Here is a 16,267-nt window from a genome sequence, read left to right on the forward strand (position 1 = left end):
CCAGATGTGTTTGCTGGTGTAATCTGTTTCTCATTTCTTCTAATAAATGCATATCTCAACAACTAATAATAAAGTGAAATCAGGATTTATCTGTTGTCTTCTTCAGTGTGATTTGTGTTGGAAAGAGAATATTAATAAAACATAGTTAAGTCCTCAGTCTCTCCTTTCTTCCTGGAGTGCTTGAAACATTCACTGAACGTAGCCCTACAAATAAACAACCAGGCTGGTGAATTAGACTGATGCCATTAGACTCCTGCTGTAGCAACCAATATCCATCTTGCTAACTTGTGGAAACAAAGCCATTTTGCTTCTTTAAGAAACACTGTTTTTCAGTAACACTGCCTTATTTATTCTTGTTTCTTTTGTCAGATTGGTCCACTTGAAAAAGTTTCTTCCTGATAACAGGTTTAGTTGTTTTAGCAAGATTCTTTTATAAAAGGCTTCTATCTGCGTGCAGACAGGTTTCAGCTTTCTCCCACTGCAAACTGTTCTGTTATCAAGTCTAGTCCATTAATGAGAAACTCCATTAAAGGAGCCACGTGAGGACTGCACCTCCCTTTCTGTGGCCAGGGTAGCTCCTGTTTTACATACTCTGCAAGTTGAAATTATAATAATAGATAGACAGACAAACAGATGTATATAGATGGTAGTAAAAACAGTTTCTATAAAGAAAGTCATAGGGTTTCCTCTACTCAAGAAGCCTTTCAGAGAAATGCTCTAGTTTCATCCCAAAGGAGGTTTTGCCAAGCCCTCTAGCCCTGGGAAGGAAAGGAAACCCTTTCCACAGTGCTAGGCAGTTCTAATTACAGATGCATCAAACCAGCACCTACTTTTATTGAAGATAATTGTTCTCTGACAGTACTCAGAAGCTCATCTATTGTCTTCAACTGCACTAATGAATGTTAATTACTCAGTCAGCCTTGCTAGCTCTGTTCAGCAAATGGGCCACCAAAACCCTAAGTAAATGCTATTTCCTCTGTGCCTCTTCAGTTTTATTTTAACACCCAAGTACAAGAACTGTAAGTGCATATGTAAGCCACTGTGACTGGCATAACTGAAGACAACTGTTTTTACTGGCAAGGAAGACACAATTTAATCTATTAAAACCACTCATGATGATATGTGAGAAGGAAAGACGCTCTTTTAGTTTTTAAAAAACAAATAATTTCTAGGGTTAGTAATTAGGAAAACAAAACAAACGCAAAACATTTGTATTTTTAAACTGAGTATACTTGTTGTGGCTTGACTAAAATGTGCAAATGTAATCTTGGAATTTTTTTCTTCAAAGAACCACCGCACTTCAAGATGCTAGGAACATAAAAAAAACAAGTATGGGCAGAGTCATTCTGCTCCTGGCCCATCTGGGTTTTCAGCATTTTACTGAGCTTTCACATCCACTATGTGAATTAAAGATCAATCTGTTTTCAGAAGGCTACTTCGGTGGGTGGTCTGAGTTAATCTTTTTTCTTAATTTAATTTTCCAGAATATTCAGAGTTTTCTTTCCATTTTCTGTGTTAATCTTAGTGGTTTTATAGCACCACAATACCAACAAGGTAATATGGAGTACATGCTCTATTTCTTCCTGTATCCAGCGTGGTTTTACACACAAACTGATCATACATAAAACCACAAGAAGCATATCTAATTTGAGCTTGGCCCTAACTCTCCTGCCTTCAACAGTTTTGTATATAGTTGACATACTATGACCCTTTAAAGAATATTTCTTTCACTTGACCCTCTCAATAATTTCATGGGATTCTCCCCATTCTCTTTGCATTCTTATCAAATGCTTTCACTCTGACAAATCAACATGTCCTCAGATAATTTGCATTAAACAAAACAAGGTTATTTTATCTAATAAAGTTCTTGCTTTGTCTACAGTAATGTTCATAGAGCCTTCACAAAACATATTGTTGTGAGCACAATTAGATTCCGGGATTATGGAAATAGACTCTAACATAAATGTGTGAAAGTGTCATTTTGTACATCATACACCATGGTAACCTGTGAATTAACAGGAAACCAATGTGGGGTGCACCCCGAATTGGAAGACAAAGCTGATAAGAATTTGTGGGCTGCTTTTATTTTCTTTCCAGAAATTTTAAAGCATCATATATGAGAAATGAATTCTGTCTATCAGAATCAAAATATGCATCCACATTTCTCAAACATCCTAACACCAGAGTATTGCCTTTAATGGGATGTAAATCTGTTTCTCCAGTGTCTCTGGATATGCTGAGTTGGTACATGGAATAGACAAAGCCAGAGTAAGACTAATGCACAGGCAGGCTAAGGAAACTTTCATGATGGCAAGGGGTATCTTTAAATCTTAACCTGAACTTAGCTGATGACACAATCATTGCCTGAGTCATCTGAAAATCTGAAACAATGGCTCTGAGCATGGTAAACTTAGTCATTAATCTGACAGTGTGTCAGCCTCATGACTTAAAGGATGAGGAGAGGGATGGCAGGGATTCTGCCACTTCAGCAGGCAGCACTCCATGGGTGGAGCAAGAGCAGAAAAGTACAGTAAGCCTGACTCAGTCTCTAGCAGATATATTCCTGATGTTTCAGCAACATGAGTGAACGTCACACTCAGGACACCCAAAGCCTGTCACATTCAATAAGGAAATGGCATCTCTTACTGCTTCTAATGGTGAGCAACAATGCAGAGGAGGAACCAAATGGCAGAGAAGCAGAAAAGCAGAGGAAACAGGGGTTTTAAAACCTCACATGACCTAAATAAATACTAGCACTGATATACCTGATTTGGGGCTGTCATGCAAGGGAAGTCTAGTCTTTACATAAACAGAGTGTCCACCCTTAACCTCCTGAACTATCAATTTTCCTCGTTTAATACTGCAGAAAGGTTATATTGCAGTGCCCTGCGCTTCCTCACATTTAAAGTTAGGGTAGCCAAGGGCAACAAAGACTCCTTCCTCTCCAGCCTGATAGCAGAGCTCTTCCTTCCTTTTGTTCACATGAAGAACAAACACTGAGTTGAACAATAACAGTGGATGCTTCATTATGATGCTCTCCTGGGCACCCAGCCTTGGTTAGCATTATCTTACCACTTGGTTTTGTTTTGAAGGAAACCCTGAATGGACCTTTCAATAGCTGGTGTTTCAAGATCAACATTACCTCTACTTCCTCTGTTTTCAAGTTTCCTTATTTTACCAACAATATGTGGCACTATGAAAAAAGAAGACATCCCAACGAACCGAGACTTGCCAGTCTGAGGCAAGCAGTAACAGAAGACCAATTAAAACTAGCTTTCTCTGAACCAGTTAAGCTACTGATTCTGAGCACTACGAAAAAAACCCCACCAAACCAAGAACAAACAAACCCAAAACAACTTAATCCTTGGCAACTATTAAAGGAAGTGCACATGAGGAACACAGCTTAGGCCTGGAATATACTTTATTTGAAAACATCCAGGCACCTGTTCACACTTCCTGAAACCAATGTCAGCAGCAGACCACTCTCTGTCACATCTCCTACTTTATGGTCAAAAAGGCCTTTAGTAATTTGACAAAATCCATACCCTCTGATCTGGTACAGAGAGGTGGCGAACCCAGTTTACCACAGTTATCTTTTGTGCATTCCTGCAGACTTTTACTCTTCTTGGACAAGTAATTGTTTTGGACAAGTTTACTACATTATCGCTCACTTTTCACACTTTGTTCACACAGGTGGACAAATTCAATGTCAGGCTGACAAGTCTGTAGCTCCCCAGATTCTCCTTCTGGCTATTCTTATAGATGGGTGTCACATTTACCAATTCCCAACCACCTTTGACCTCCCCTGTCGACCAGGACTGCTGGTAAAGGATTGAAAGTGTCTCTCTTGGCACTTGAATCCCATCAGGCACCATGGACTTGTGCAGGTCTAAGTTGGATAGCAGTTTGCTGACCATCTCCTTCTGGAGTATGGAGGCAAAAGTTGTTTCAGTCATGAGTGGGAAGAGGAGCAATTTGGGGCAGATAGCTTCATTCTCAGTCAAGGTTCTTTTTCCGCCTTGAGTTTGCAGATTCAGTTTATGTGCCTTTGAGTGATACAGCAGAAAGTGGTGTCGTTCCCCAGACAGCAGGGACCAGCTTGAGAGACACCCTTCTCCCAGTGTGTTCAGATGTGACAGTGGAATGTAGTTCATTCTACACTGGAGAAAACTGGATTTGCTCTGATTTCTGTCCATCACTTAGGAACCTTTCCTAGGGCACGACAAGTCCTTCTAATGAAAATCAAACAGTGCCTTGGGTGTCTGCCTGTCCTTGCTACTGCTACTGTAGGTTGGAGACTATGGGTCAGTTGTGTGACCACTCATTTCCCAGTTCAGCCTAACACACATTTGAGAGAAAAAAGGGGAGAAAATGTGTTTTTCAAGGAAAATAAAGTATTCTGGATGAATAAAAGTTACCTCTGTTAAACTTCAATAACGTTCTAATGAGTATTACTCAGCTGGAAGGACTGAAGTGATGAAGCAAGGCAATGAAGTTCTGGGGAAGGAGGGCTGAAATGCAAAGAAGAAACAACATACTTTGAACTCTGCTGTGTGCACCATGAGGCCCTGACTGTATCAAATATGAAGGTGGCTAGGATCATATTACAGGACTATCAAAGCTATGCTTTAACCATCCTGATTTAGCGGTTTTGGCTTTTGCTACCACATTAGAATACATTGGCTTGATTTTCAAAGGTAACAAGCACCTACAGCTCCCACTGCCTTTGGTGACAGCTGCAGCTCTAAAAATCAGTTTAAGATAGTTTGCATATTCAGAAGAAATGAAGGTAAATAAAAGTCTATTGTGTGGAATAGAGGAGTTTAAACACGGTTGATTGGTTATATATGAGTCCCATTCCTTTTCAAATGAATTTCACTTCATGTTTTGTTTGGTTTTCCTGTTGATGCATCCTGCACCCTCCAGTGCTAAGCTGGTGGGATCCCACATGCTTTTCCTGGCATGTGGTGTTTAAAATAAGAGACCTCAGCAATCGGATATCCTCAGCATTTCCAGCTATTGAACACAATCATGAGTGTTGTGATCCAATTTCAGAGCAGAAGAGGAAAGATATACAGTAATATTCTCCCTGTGCTGGTATGGGGCAGACAAAAGAAAACTAGGCAAACAGGATGTTCTGCTCCTCTGTGAACTTCAGCAAATGCCTTGGCAGATAGGATATGGTCTACAGACTCACAGCTGCAATGTAGGTGCCTGGCTGCCCAATACCTTGCTTTAGGTAATTCACTCACAGCATAATATGGCAAGAAGTAAAAGATGTAGTGTGCAGTTCCCACCTGACATGCCTTAAGCTGAAGTCCTTCATTAAGCATATGCAGCCTGAAGGAGGAATGGGATGTTTTCTATATGCTACTAAGCAAGAATATCCTTCCTAAATTCACTCAGAAATCTTTAGGAGTGCAATACTTGGTGTTCACAACTTTGGATATCAGCCTACTTATTCTAAGCCTATTCACTGAGTAGTAAGACATATCTCAGCCAAGGTCTCCACAACAGCATATAGCACTCTATTCAGCCTACTTGATAGCAATCCAATATTCCCCAACATTTTCTAGAAACATCACTCCTCACATCTCTGCTGTTACTTCTGGAAAGTGCACCTTCACAGGGCATTGGACTGTATGGGAGATGGTTTCTGTAATGGAAAAACTAGGAAGTTTAAATGAAAATGAGATTCAGTGGACAATAAAGCAAAATCTTTTCAACAACATCTCTTGTTGAACTGTTAATTGTAATATCATTTGCCTTTGCTTCCTCTGCACCCCTGCAGTTATACGTGTGCTGCCTTGCCTCCACTGAAGCCTAAGGCAGACCCTCTAGGGTTATTCAGGTGGCAAATCAAGGAACAGCCAGGCTCCAGCAAACTGCTGACTAAAGTTGTTGCCTCTTTCGTCTCTATAATCCCTGTTTTAACTCAATCTGGCCCTGAAATTTAATCTCACAAATTTTTCAGGGGTCTTCACAGAACTGAATGGCAAAGGACGAGATTCTGGTTTAATTACAATGTAAGCATTGAGGAGCAGTGCTAAAGTTCAAAGGAACATTGCAGAAAATACTTCACAGCAATAGCCCAATATTATTAATTTTAGGGAATGACTGTAAAGAAAAAAGCTTTTGAAGTAAACTGTTTGCTGAGAGAGTTTATCATGTCTGTTTCTGTTAAAGTGCTATATATTCCTATTCCATGTTTTCAAGACAGACTTAAGGTTATATGAGAAGATCATTTAAATCTGTGATTGCTCCAGTTTCAAAGACAGGGCAAGTCAACATGTCAGATACAGAGATACCTGAGGTTGTTCTGCATGTGTTAATTCTGGAAACAGAGAAAGTTTCAAAGAAAACAGTACTGGGGCCAAAGCAGTGGAAGCCCTATTTGTAAAGCATTATCCCTGTGCTAGTACATTCCCCCTCAGGCAAAGTTTTCTAGTTTAGATGAAGTGTTATTCAAATGTGCTTGTCTACAAAGAATTGCACTCTGGAGACTTCCTGGTTTAAACCGTAGGCAACTGTAGGATCTCCACAGCACTCTCCCCTCCCCAGCACATGGAACAATAAAAAGTCCAGCATTTCTCTTTGGTGAACAGGCTGTACAGTCAGAGATTTTATAAGATTTTAACATGGAGAATACATGAATTCGTACAGCTAAAGAAAAGTTGCATGTATTACCAAGGTTAAGTCATTTGAGTCATGGTCCTCTATTGCTAATTATCATTTCACAAGATCAAATGACAGTAGTGACGGCTTCACCAAACGCGTTAGTGGTGAAGCCAGAACAGACATAACTTTTGAGGATAACAAAAGAAATCCAGTCGTGCCTATGCAAGAAAGGAATAAATCACAGCGAGACCTAATTGCCTTTTACTTTCATAAGCTGCACACAAAAGCACGAGACTTTACTCTGGCTGAAAAACATGTTTTTGAACAGATTTTTTTTTGGCTTCCTACTCATGACTGTGTTCATTTAAGAACATTAAGTCCATTTTAGGTACATTTGACCTTATTCTACAAATCTGTAGCTTGAAAAATGTAACAGCTACATTAAATCCAGGCAATTACTAGTAGAGACTTGGTATTTTATTACAATGTTCAGTTCCCAGAACAATATATTGCCACAAATCACAGATACTACCCCTAATCAACAGACAATTTCAGTCCTTATGTTAAAAGCCTTTTAGAAAAAAGGCCATTTGCTTTAGCACTATGCTGAAAACCCAGGGGAGCAACCCACTTTGATCAGGAATTCATTAGAGAGCCTGGTAAGGAGATTTCTCTGAAGTGAGATCATTTTGTCCCAGAAAGCCTATGCCAGCCTTGAAAAGAGGGGAACAGATTTACACTCTTCAGCTCATTGTTTTAACAACACTGGATTAAAAGAAATTAGTTTTGTTTCACATTTGTGTAAATGAGAACAGATTTGACCCACTGCCTGCACTAAGGTGTTTTGCATATTACACTTAGTAGAACTTCAGACAAATGAAATGCTGGCACTTCAGTTGCACTCTAGCAAAGCATTTAGGGACATGTTTGGCTTTCAGTGCAAGGCAGCAGTACTGCGTCTTCAGTATCTCTACAAGCATCTTCAAAAATAAGCAGGTAATTCAAGACATTGTGCTAAACTGGATTTATCCAGCATAATACCCTGTCACAAGTTAAGCTCACAGCAAAAAGTATGGCCAGAAACTTTACTAATCTGCTATCTACTAGGCTACTATATGAAAGTTCATGTTTGCAGACAGAAGCATTTAATTTTATTGAAATGGCAGTTTATTTTGTTTCTACTGGATCTAAACCCAAGATGCCTCTAGTTCTCCTTCACCAGTAAAATATTTTCCTTTCCCCTCTCTAACATTTTTAGTTGGTTTTGCATCTGTGCTTTGTTTCTTTGACCTCCTTCTTTTGATAGCCCTGAGTTTGGCTACTCCAGCAAGGCTTTGCCAACGCTGCTGCAGAGCAGTAGAGCAGTTCCCACACAGCCATCTAGTGAGGACACCCTCACCCAAGCAAACACCATTCCTGGGTCAGGTTTAGTAATCCATTCCTCAAAATGCCATGAATTGCCCAAACAAAAGGATGTTTTCATTGATGTCAGCTACATCTGTACAGGAGATGTTGCTGGCATTGGGATGATAGGAGTTTTATATTTTTCACATGCCTTACTGCCTGGATAGACCTAACCTGACTGATAGTGCTTTTTTGCTCTCATCATTACTAACCTGTTAGAAATAGCATGAGACTTTCAGTGTCCTGTGGGGAATACAGCAAAAACGGTTTCACCCTACAGAGATCCTAACAATGATCAGTTCATCTTTATGCCTCCAATAGAGCTGGAAATCACCAGTGGCACTGCAAATCTGTTACCATCTCAATAGCAATGCACAACTCTATTCCCATTAATCTGTCTTCCACCCATTCGCACATCAAGTACAACCCTGTTTCATTTTACAGATTATATCCATGTTGCTTCAGACAAAGGTCACTTTATAGTTACAGTTCTTCAATTGAATAAAAGCTTTTGATGCAGTAAATAATTGTCTTTTACTGTTCAAACCCACACAATACAATACAAATAATGCTGCCCTTTCTTTCAGAATTCCCTTTCTACCTCACTACTCGATTCTTTACAAAATAAAATGAGGCACTTTTCACTTGCTTCAGTCACATAAATTAGTTATAGCACTTTGGAGACAGTTTGCCGTGCTGCACTACAAACCCAGACCCTATGCTATTTTGAGATTGAAATGAGCCTCTTTCATTACTTTAGGGACAAATGAAACTAATGTACCAAGGTTTCCCTAGATTTAGCTGCTACAACTTTTCCCTTAGTACTCTGAAACCTAGGACACTCTCTGCCAAGTGCCACATTCTTTTGTTTCTACTTATCAGAAGTTACCTGTCTCAATAAGACATTACATGCAAGTGAGCACGTTTGTATTAAGACAGATTGTGTGCAGTGGAAAAGAGGGCAGGAGAAAGGGTGGAATAATCAACTAACTAATCATCCCATCTTGTGGCACAAAACCTAAACTCTTCCCTTTAGCAATACAAAGTATTCTGTCCTTTCTTTGAGTAGTGAGGAGAGCCAGTCAGCATGATACACAGAAGTTTTGAGGTTATATTTACAGAGTTATAACTTTCTTTCAAAAGGAAGAGTAAAATATAGCATAGCATAGAGAAATCACAATGCCAAGTAGACTCATGAAAAATAGCAACCATCTGATAGCAACAGAGCTTTATTTAGCATTGAAGGTCATGAGAAGAACTGAGGCTAAAAGCTGAAGGCAGACAAATTCTAATCTGAAATACAGAACAAGTGTTTAGCAGCAAGGTAGCTAAAACTTGAAAACACTATCAAGGCAAACCAGGTACTGGCATGTCTTCAAACAAAAGTGAATACCTTTCTAAAAGACACAGTTCAGTGTAATCTAAGTTACCAGGTACCTGAAAGAAACATGTATGATATATGGGAGGTCAGTTTGGATGAATTGCTAATTCTACCTATCTTTAAACCCTATGAAAATAAATCATTACTCAAAACCAAGTCCTAGCTCACTAATATAATTTGCCTTACATTTTCAGTGCTTCTGAGTTTTTTCAGTGAAGAGCAATGTTAATCACTTAGTTAAAGCATTCAGTTAAAAATCCCACTAGAGTCTGAAGTTGGCAAGCAGCCACCGTGTTCCCTGTCTTCTTTCACAACACCATCCTCTTGGTAACAGAAGGCATTTACTTAAATAAGATGGAATGAGATTTCCACAAACAGCAGAGTTATCAGCTGCTAATAGCTAGGCTTGTTGCTTGCTTGTATTTATACCCCAGAACACTGCTGCTTCAAAAGCTAGACTCAGATAATCACCTACAGAATACAGATTAAAACTGACATCAGTTTATTCAGCCTATGTTTTTTGCATATGTGTGTGCAAGGCTAAGTGGCATCTTCTAGTTCAGCTGACCTAACCCTCCACGTGCTACATACAGGTGTTGCTGACACCAACTTCAAGAAAACTACAACCAGGCAAGAACAGCTCAGAATCTCTTCTGACTGATACACTAGGAACAGAATTACCAGCTAATCATTTCCAATCAAATCAGAAATTATATCACTGCCAACGAGAAAAATCATTTTATGACTTGCACTCTTAAGCAATCTGTAGCTTTTTTATTGTTATTTTTCTTTTTAACAATATAACTGCACTCACTTTAACTGGTATATTGAAATAGGGAAGCAACAGCAAGTCCTTAAACAGCATACACAAGTTGACAGTTAAACTTTGAATATTTTGTAGTGCTTAGATCCAGGCTTCTGCCTCTTTGTCTGCTGACAGACTGGATTCTGCACTCACAATTAGGTTCATTACAGAGTGTCACTGTACAGCATGGCAGTACATGACATGACATTGTATTGCAATGTAAAGGCAATTGAGGGATATTTTTGGGTTTGCAGTCCACTCCCTCCACAGCACAGAGCATACTGAAGCAACTAAAGGAGGAAACTCTAGAATTTCCTTGCTAAATCTCTGACTGTCCAATCTTGCTTTTGAATCATCAAATTTAATTTCTTTAGTCTGAACGTGGAATTAAAGAGTGAGTGAGTAAATGGATTCTCTTCATCCTTGAACACTTAAAGTTTATGAAAGCAAAGAATTTTTCTCCATGGCACCCTTGGGCAGCCTGGAGATCTCCTCTGACAATAAAAGAGAAGCAGATCTGCCTTCACTAGGGTCTCCTCCAAAAACTTCTGTGCTTGCAGAGGCCATTAGATGCAAAGATACCAGGGAAACAGAACAGCGATTTACATTGACAAAGAGGATTTTGATACACTCCTCCAAATGGGGCAGCATTACCATCTTAATAGCCTTTTGCTCTCAGCCCTCTTCCTGAGGACGCTGGAGATTTTTGCGAATGGAGAACAGTTCCGCTTCTCATTTTAACTGCAACAATAGCAGAAGGGCTCCTTAAACTGCATCAAATAGCAGTCTGCGAAATCCCTAACTAGCCACACTGCCTCTCCTGCCGTTTTATTATCCTCCAGTCCACAGAACAAAGAGGGAGGGAGCTACTCCTCTTTTTTTTTTTTTTTTTTAGCCTATTCCACACATCCTAATCCCTCAGAGGTGGCAATGGAAATTGCCTGTGGAACTGTTAAATCACACTTTCACTTTGTCTTTCATTCCCCATTCACCCTCGCTAATCAAGGAGCTTCCAGCCACATTTTCCGATATCAATTTGTTTATGGCCTATTGGTTAATGGTCCCGGGATGGGACCCCCTGAGTAAAAAGAAAGAATCCTGGGCACTTCAGCCAGCTGCTGCTTCTCACCAGTTCCCACACCCATCCACTTGTTCTCATCAGCCACACTGAATGTGCTCACCTCCTGACACCAACTGAATTAAACAACAAAGCCTGAATGGGAGAGTTGCATTTGCAGTCAGGCTGTGGGACAGATTCCACTTGCAAGTGCTACATGATGTCTCTTAAGCAGCAACACAGAGATACTCCATCACCAGCTGATCCATGGCCAGTTACCTTGCTCTCATCTTACCTTGTATCCAGCTTTCCTTTGGAAAGAAGCACCAACTACAACTCCCAGGAAAACTCTAGCTTCTCTTGCATAAGGCAGCCTGGTGCCACTTTCTGCATCTAATCCAAACCAGCCATTTCCTGGTGATTTGCTCACTTCCTCTTTCCACAGAAATAATGATCACTGAAATGTGGGATGAGAACATGCAATATTTACTTTGCACAGGTCCGGGAGATGGCTTACATGTAAGTGCTTAGAAGTTTCTTCTAAAACACTTGAGGCACATTATCAGGGGAATCATGCCCTTCCTTGCTACCCGTGTTGGAGAAAAATATTTGAAGTAGAAACATAATGGTGTAGTCAATGTAATGGCTCGGGCCCGGGCACGGAAAGGAGTGGGAGAGTGGGAGCTTCGCCTGTGCGGACAGTGCCATCGTGGGAGATGAGAGGGGGAGCCCCGGAACACACAGAAGAGAAGAACAACTCTAAACCCGGGTAGATGGAGCTCGTTCAGCCCTGTAAGGCCATCCATCTAAGAGAAGGTCACTCTAATTAAACCTACATCCTGAGGACCTCGCTGCCACCGTCCAAGCTCGCTCGGCCCCGGCAGATGAACCTTAGGATTAAAGAGTGGGCTCAGTTCAGCGCACACTGTGTCACCTAAAAAATCCACTGTGCAGGCTCGAAGGCCTTACCCGCATTTGCAAAGCCCCGTATCACCAGCGTGCTTGTAGCAAACATGGGTAGAGACCTTTCCCAAATCTTCGTTTGCGAAGACTGGCCATGACAATGATACGAGTCAACGTAACAGAAGGCTCACACGAAGACAAGCTTCTAGCTGCCTTCCAAAATGTACAAAGAATGCCTGATATTGAGATATCATTTATTTAAAGAAATCCAAATTGGTATTTCACCTGTTTTTAGAAAAATGGCAAATGATGTTTTAAATTTACACCCCAGAAACATACAGATTAGGGAAATCAGCAATTGCCACACTCCTAATACAGTGATACCCTTCTATCAGAAAGTGCTGTTCCAACATCATTAAGTGTAAACAGGCCCATTTGTTCTTTAAAGGTAGGGTTCAGTCCTGAGAAAGCTATATTCATGGCCCACAGAAAAGAACTGAAAAAAAAAACATCCTCTCTGAACAAATGCTCTCTGTTTCTGAAATGGGAAAACTTTCTTTCCCAAAGTTTCACTACATTACTGCCTGAGGACAGAGAAGGAAACTGATTTTTTTTATAATAACCAGAAACATCTATGTAACACAGAAGACATCCAAGATAGAAAAGTAGCTTATCTTCAGCCCTACACTGAAACAAAACATGTCAAGACCAACTCTTGCAAGTAACCTCAGTTTAAAGTAATAACATTTTTTTCTAGTTCCAATAGACTTTTACAATTACTGGTACCAAATAAGGCAGATCAAATGCCCAAAATGCTATCTAATAATACACTGAATATAGTATCTAAAGGCTTAGAAACACTGGATGGACCCCTGTCCCCATTATCATTATGTAGATGTATCAAATGGAAGCAAAAACACACCACAAAACATTTTTATTTCTTTTGTTTTCTGACATTTTGCATCACCTGAGATGTAAGCACATTGAGTCATTAGGAAATATAAATGTCATTGGTATGGTACGGCCTGTTTGAAGGTGAGAAACACGCAATCAGAAAGAACTGTTCACATCCCTTAAAATGTCCCTAGTCACTCATGGGATCAGTGACTCCCAATCACTGGAACCTGAGAAACAGCTATACTCACTCTTCTTACCGCCATGGCTGCATATCACACTGTCTCTTCTGAGCAAAAGCTAACAGGCACTGACTAGTTTTATTTAGTCTGTTAAACTGATGCAGCGATAAGGAGCCAGGCTGCGTATCAACAGACAGCAACTCAACAAAATTGGTCTATGAATGTCTGTCAAAAAGCAGATGGTTATTGGGATAAATGGGGAAAAGAAGGGAAGAGCTGAACTTCTTTCTTTGCTGTGGTCTGAAAGTACATGATTTAAGACATGGCCACAAGGAATCCTAGTTCCCTGCCATCAAGATGGTAATATCCAGCTTTTCAGTATACTACCTCATATCCCAGAGAATCTGAGGATTATTTAAGACCATGGGGCATTAGCGTTAAAATGATCACAAATTTAGAAAACAGATATTAATTTCCTGTATTTTTACTGATGTCAAGCCACTTGCTAAAGAAGAGACATTTATTAGAGCAGGTTATTAATGATAGATGGGTATGTTTTTCCTGAAGAAATCGATCCCATAGGACCAATGTTACCAGAACCATTTCACTTTACCTTGAAGAAAAACAGGGAGCCTTGATTAATAATTTCAGGGCCCATTCCTAGATCCATGGCAATATAGAAAAACTAATTTAGTGTAATCCAAGACAAATCAGTAAATGCAGCACAAGGCTGCCCTTGTCAAACAGGCTGTTTAAATGCGTGGGGCTTTAATTAGTCATAAATAGCACCATTTTCAACAATAGTTGCTGTTATCTACATTCAGTCTGCTTAAAATACTAATTGAAAAGGCAAAACAACCAATGCTCTCGTCTTACCCTGAAGAACCAAGCCTGATTTCTCAATGGTGTAGAAAAAAGCGGAGAATGGAGAAACAGGCGATTTAGCGACCAGGAGCTGCAAAGCAAACATAACATATAAGCACACATATTTATAACACACTGATCAAAGCTGAAATCTGTAAAACAATCTCACCAAATTTAACTTCCAGAAGTAGTAAAGCATACTTCAGAAATAACATGGTAGTTATTGATCTAGCCCTGTCACTTCTAAGTAACTGAGGTCTTCTCATACACATATATAGACCATACTACAATTTTAAAAGGACCCACAGGTCTTAAAAAAACACTGCTGTGAAAGCAGTAAGTTTTGCTTGTCTTACTGACATCCCGTTAAGCTTAATCATTCCTGCTGGTTCAGGCTGTTGCACTCAGAGACAATTTTGAGCAAAACTGCTACTGCCACTGTGTATGGCAATTTTTAATTGCCATTAGCCATTCCACAGATATGCTCCCTTGGCTTCTCAGAGAACTCTACCCATTAACTTCCTCCAGACCGTGGAAGCAACATGTCCACCCCATGGGTCACCACACCAGGGATGGTAATATGCCATTGCAAGTATCTGGATGTCCTCTTTTGCAAAAGGGGTATTGACCAAGCAAAGCTTTAGCCAAGGATCGTGTCTTTGGAATATCAAAATAGGAACTGGAATTCCCTCACAGTGTATAACACAATTGAATTTAGCTTGGCATTAGGGTGTGATGGCCATTCACCATCAGGTCAGAAATACCCCAAGCTCCCTGGCTCCACTACAGAAGAACCATCCTCTGTGGAAGATGAACTGCAGCAGAGCTCTGGAGACAAAGAAATGGGCTTGTTGGCAGGGTAGGGAATGTGGGAGCTGCAGGTGGCAAACTCAAACAAATGTGCCAGGCTTTATTGCTTGGCTGTTTGATTTTTGCTCGTTGCCAAGGACTGCTCTCTCACAGGTTGCCTCAAAATAATCCCCATTCTGTTACATGAACCTACATGAAAGTGACATTTTAATGACAGATTTAACACATTCTGCCCAGAGCGTGATAAGCACAAACACTGATCTGCTGGTGCCTGTGTGGCCCTGCAAAAGCTGCTGGCAGCAGTGGCTGAAGCACAGAATGCGCTGTTGCTTTGCCTCTGGTGCAGAGCTGCTGAACAAACCTGAAACATGGTTCTTGCTCATCTCTTCAACAGCTAGAAAAGGACGATGTCTGGAAATCAGCCCTCCCAGCAGTGGCTGTGTCTGGGAGATCCTTCCTGCCTTCCTGGCCTGAGGACATGGTTTGGGTAGACAGTTTCCCTTCAGCTCATGCTGACATTCAGCAAGGATCCGAAGAGATCCTCTCAGTAGAGCCTCTGCTGAGGACACAGAGCTGACCCATTGGCTTTTTTTCAGTGCACTGATTTCATCTACCCCATCTGTGAGGCTTGTTGAGCAGCATGCTGTGGAACCATCAAACACCTCAGTCCCTAAATTTCCAAAGCCCTGTAAGATATTGCACTCTCACAGTTCACAATAGGCAGCCCTCTGTCAGATACATTCAAGTACAGATTTCTTAGAACTACAGACAGTAACAATCTCATTTTTAGAGGTCCTAGCAGATCCTGCTGATTTCAAATGAAGTAAAAAAAAACCCCATTATTTCCAAAGGTCATGCCCTAATTCTGCCAAACATTCAAGCATTCATAAGGGTCACTGCATATAAATTTTGGTTGGTGGTGCCTAACAATCAGTGGGGAAACACTGAGCAGGTTTTACAAAACCCAAGAGAGACTACAGGAAAGCAACAATTTCGTGCTCACCCTGCAAAGTCAGACAGTATTGAATCACTTCACAGACATACAGGACCGGGACATTTATTCCTAAGAGTAAGAATAACAATATCAAGCACCAGAAGTTTGAGTTCTGCAGTGTCCTTAAGTATCCAGAGAATTTGGCAGCAAATTCTGCTGCGGTATCACAGCTCACGTGACTTTCCTGTAGCACTTGAAATGCTAAGGGTGTCTGCAGAGTAGGTAGGTTTCATTTGTATTTGTATGTAATCTGCAGACAGGACCATGCTTAGATGCTTAGTCTTGCAACTCTTTTCTCATCTGATTCTGATACAGGTTGAAGAAACAAAATCCTCATATCTGGTTCTTCAAATGT

General features: G+C 40.5%; 1 protein-coding gene across 9 annotated transcripts in view; it reads right to left on the reverse strand.

Moving 5' to 3' along the window:
* RAD51B (RAD51 paralog B) overlaps positions 1–16,267 on the reverse strand; it is a 470,288-nt gene that overhangs the window by 157,137 nt on the left and 296,884 nt on the right. For 8 of the 9 annotated variants that reach the window (XR_010431327.1, XM_064658361.1, XM_064658356.1 and 5 more), the window contains one exon: positions 14,121–14,199. The exons of the other annotated variant lie outside the window; for it this stretch is intronic. Coding sequence is in view for 7 of the 8 variants with exons in the window: in XM_064658361.1 (XP_064514431.1) it covers positions 14,121–14,199 (79 nt within the window). In the remaining variant the exon portion in view is untranslated. The remainder of the gene's footprint in view (positions 1–14,120; positions 14,200–16,267) is intronic. 9 annotated transcript variants of the gene reach the window in all.

Source organism: Pseudopipra pipra, chromosome 6, assembly GCF_036250125.1.
Source record: "Pseudopipra pipra isolate bDixPip1 chromosome 6, bDixPip1.hap1, whole genome shotgun sequence".
Taxonomy (NCBI): Eukaryota; Metazoa; Chordata; class Aves; order Passeriformes; family Pipridae; genus Pseudopipra; species Pseudopipra pipra.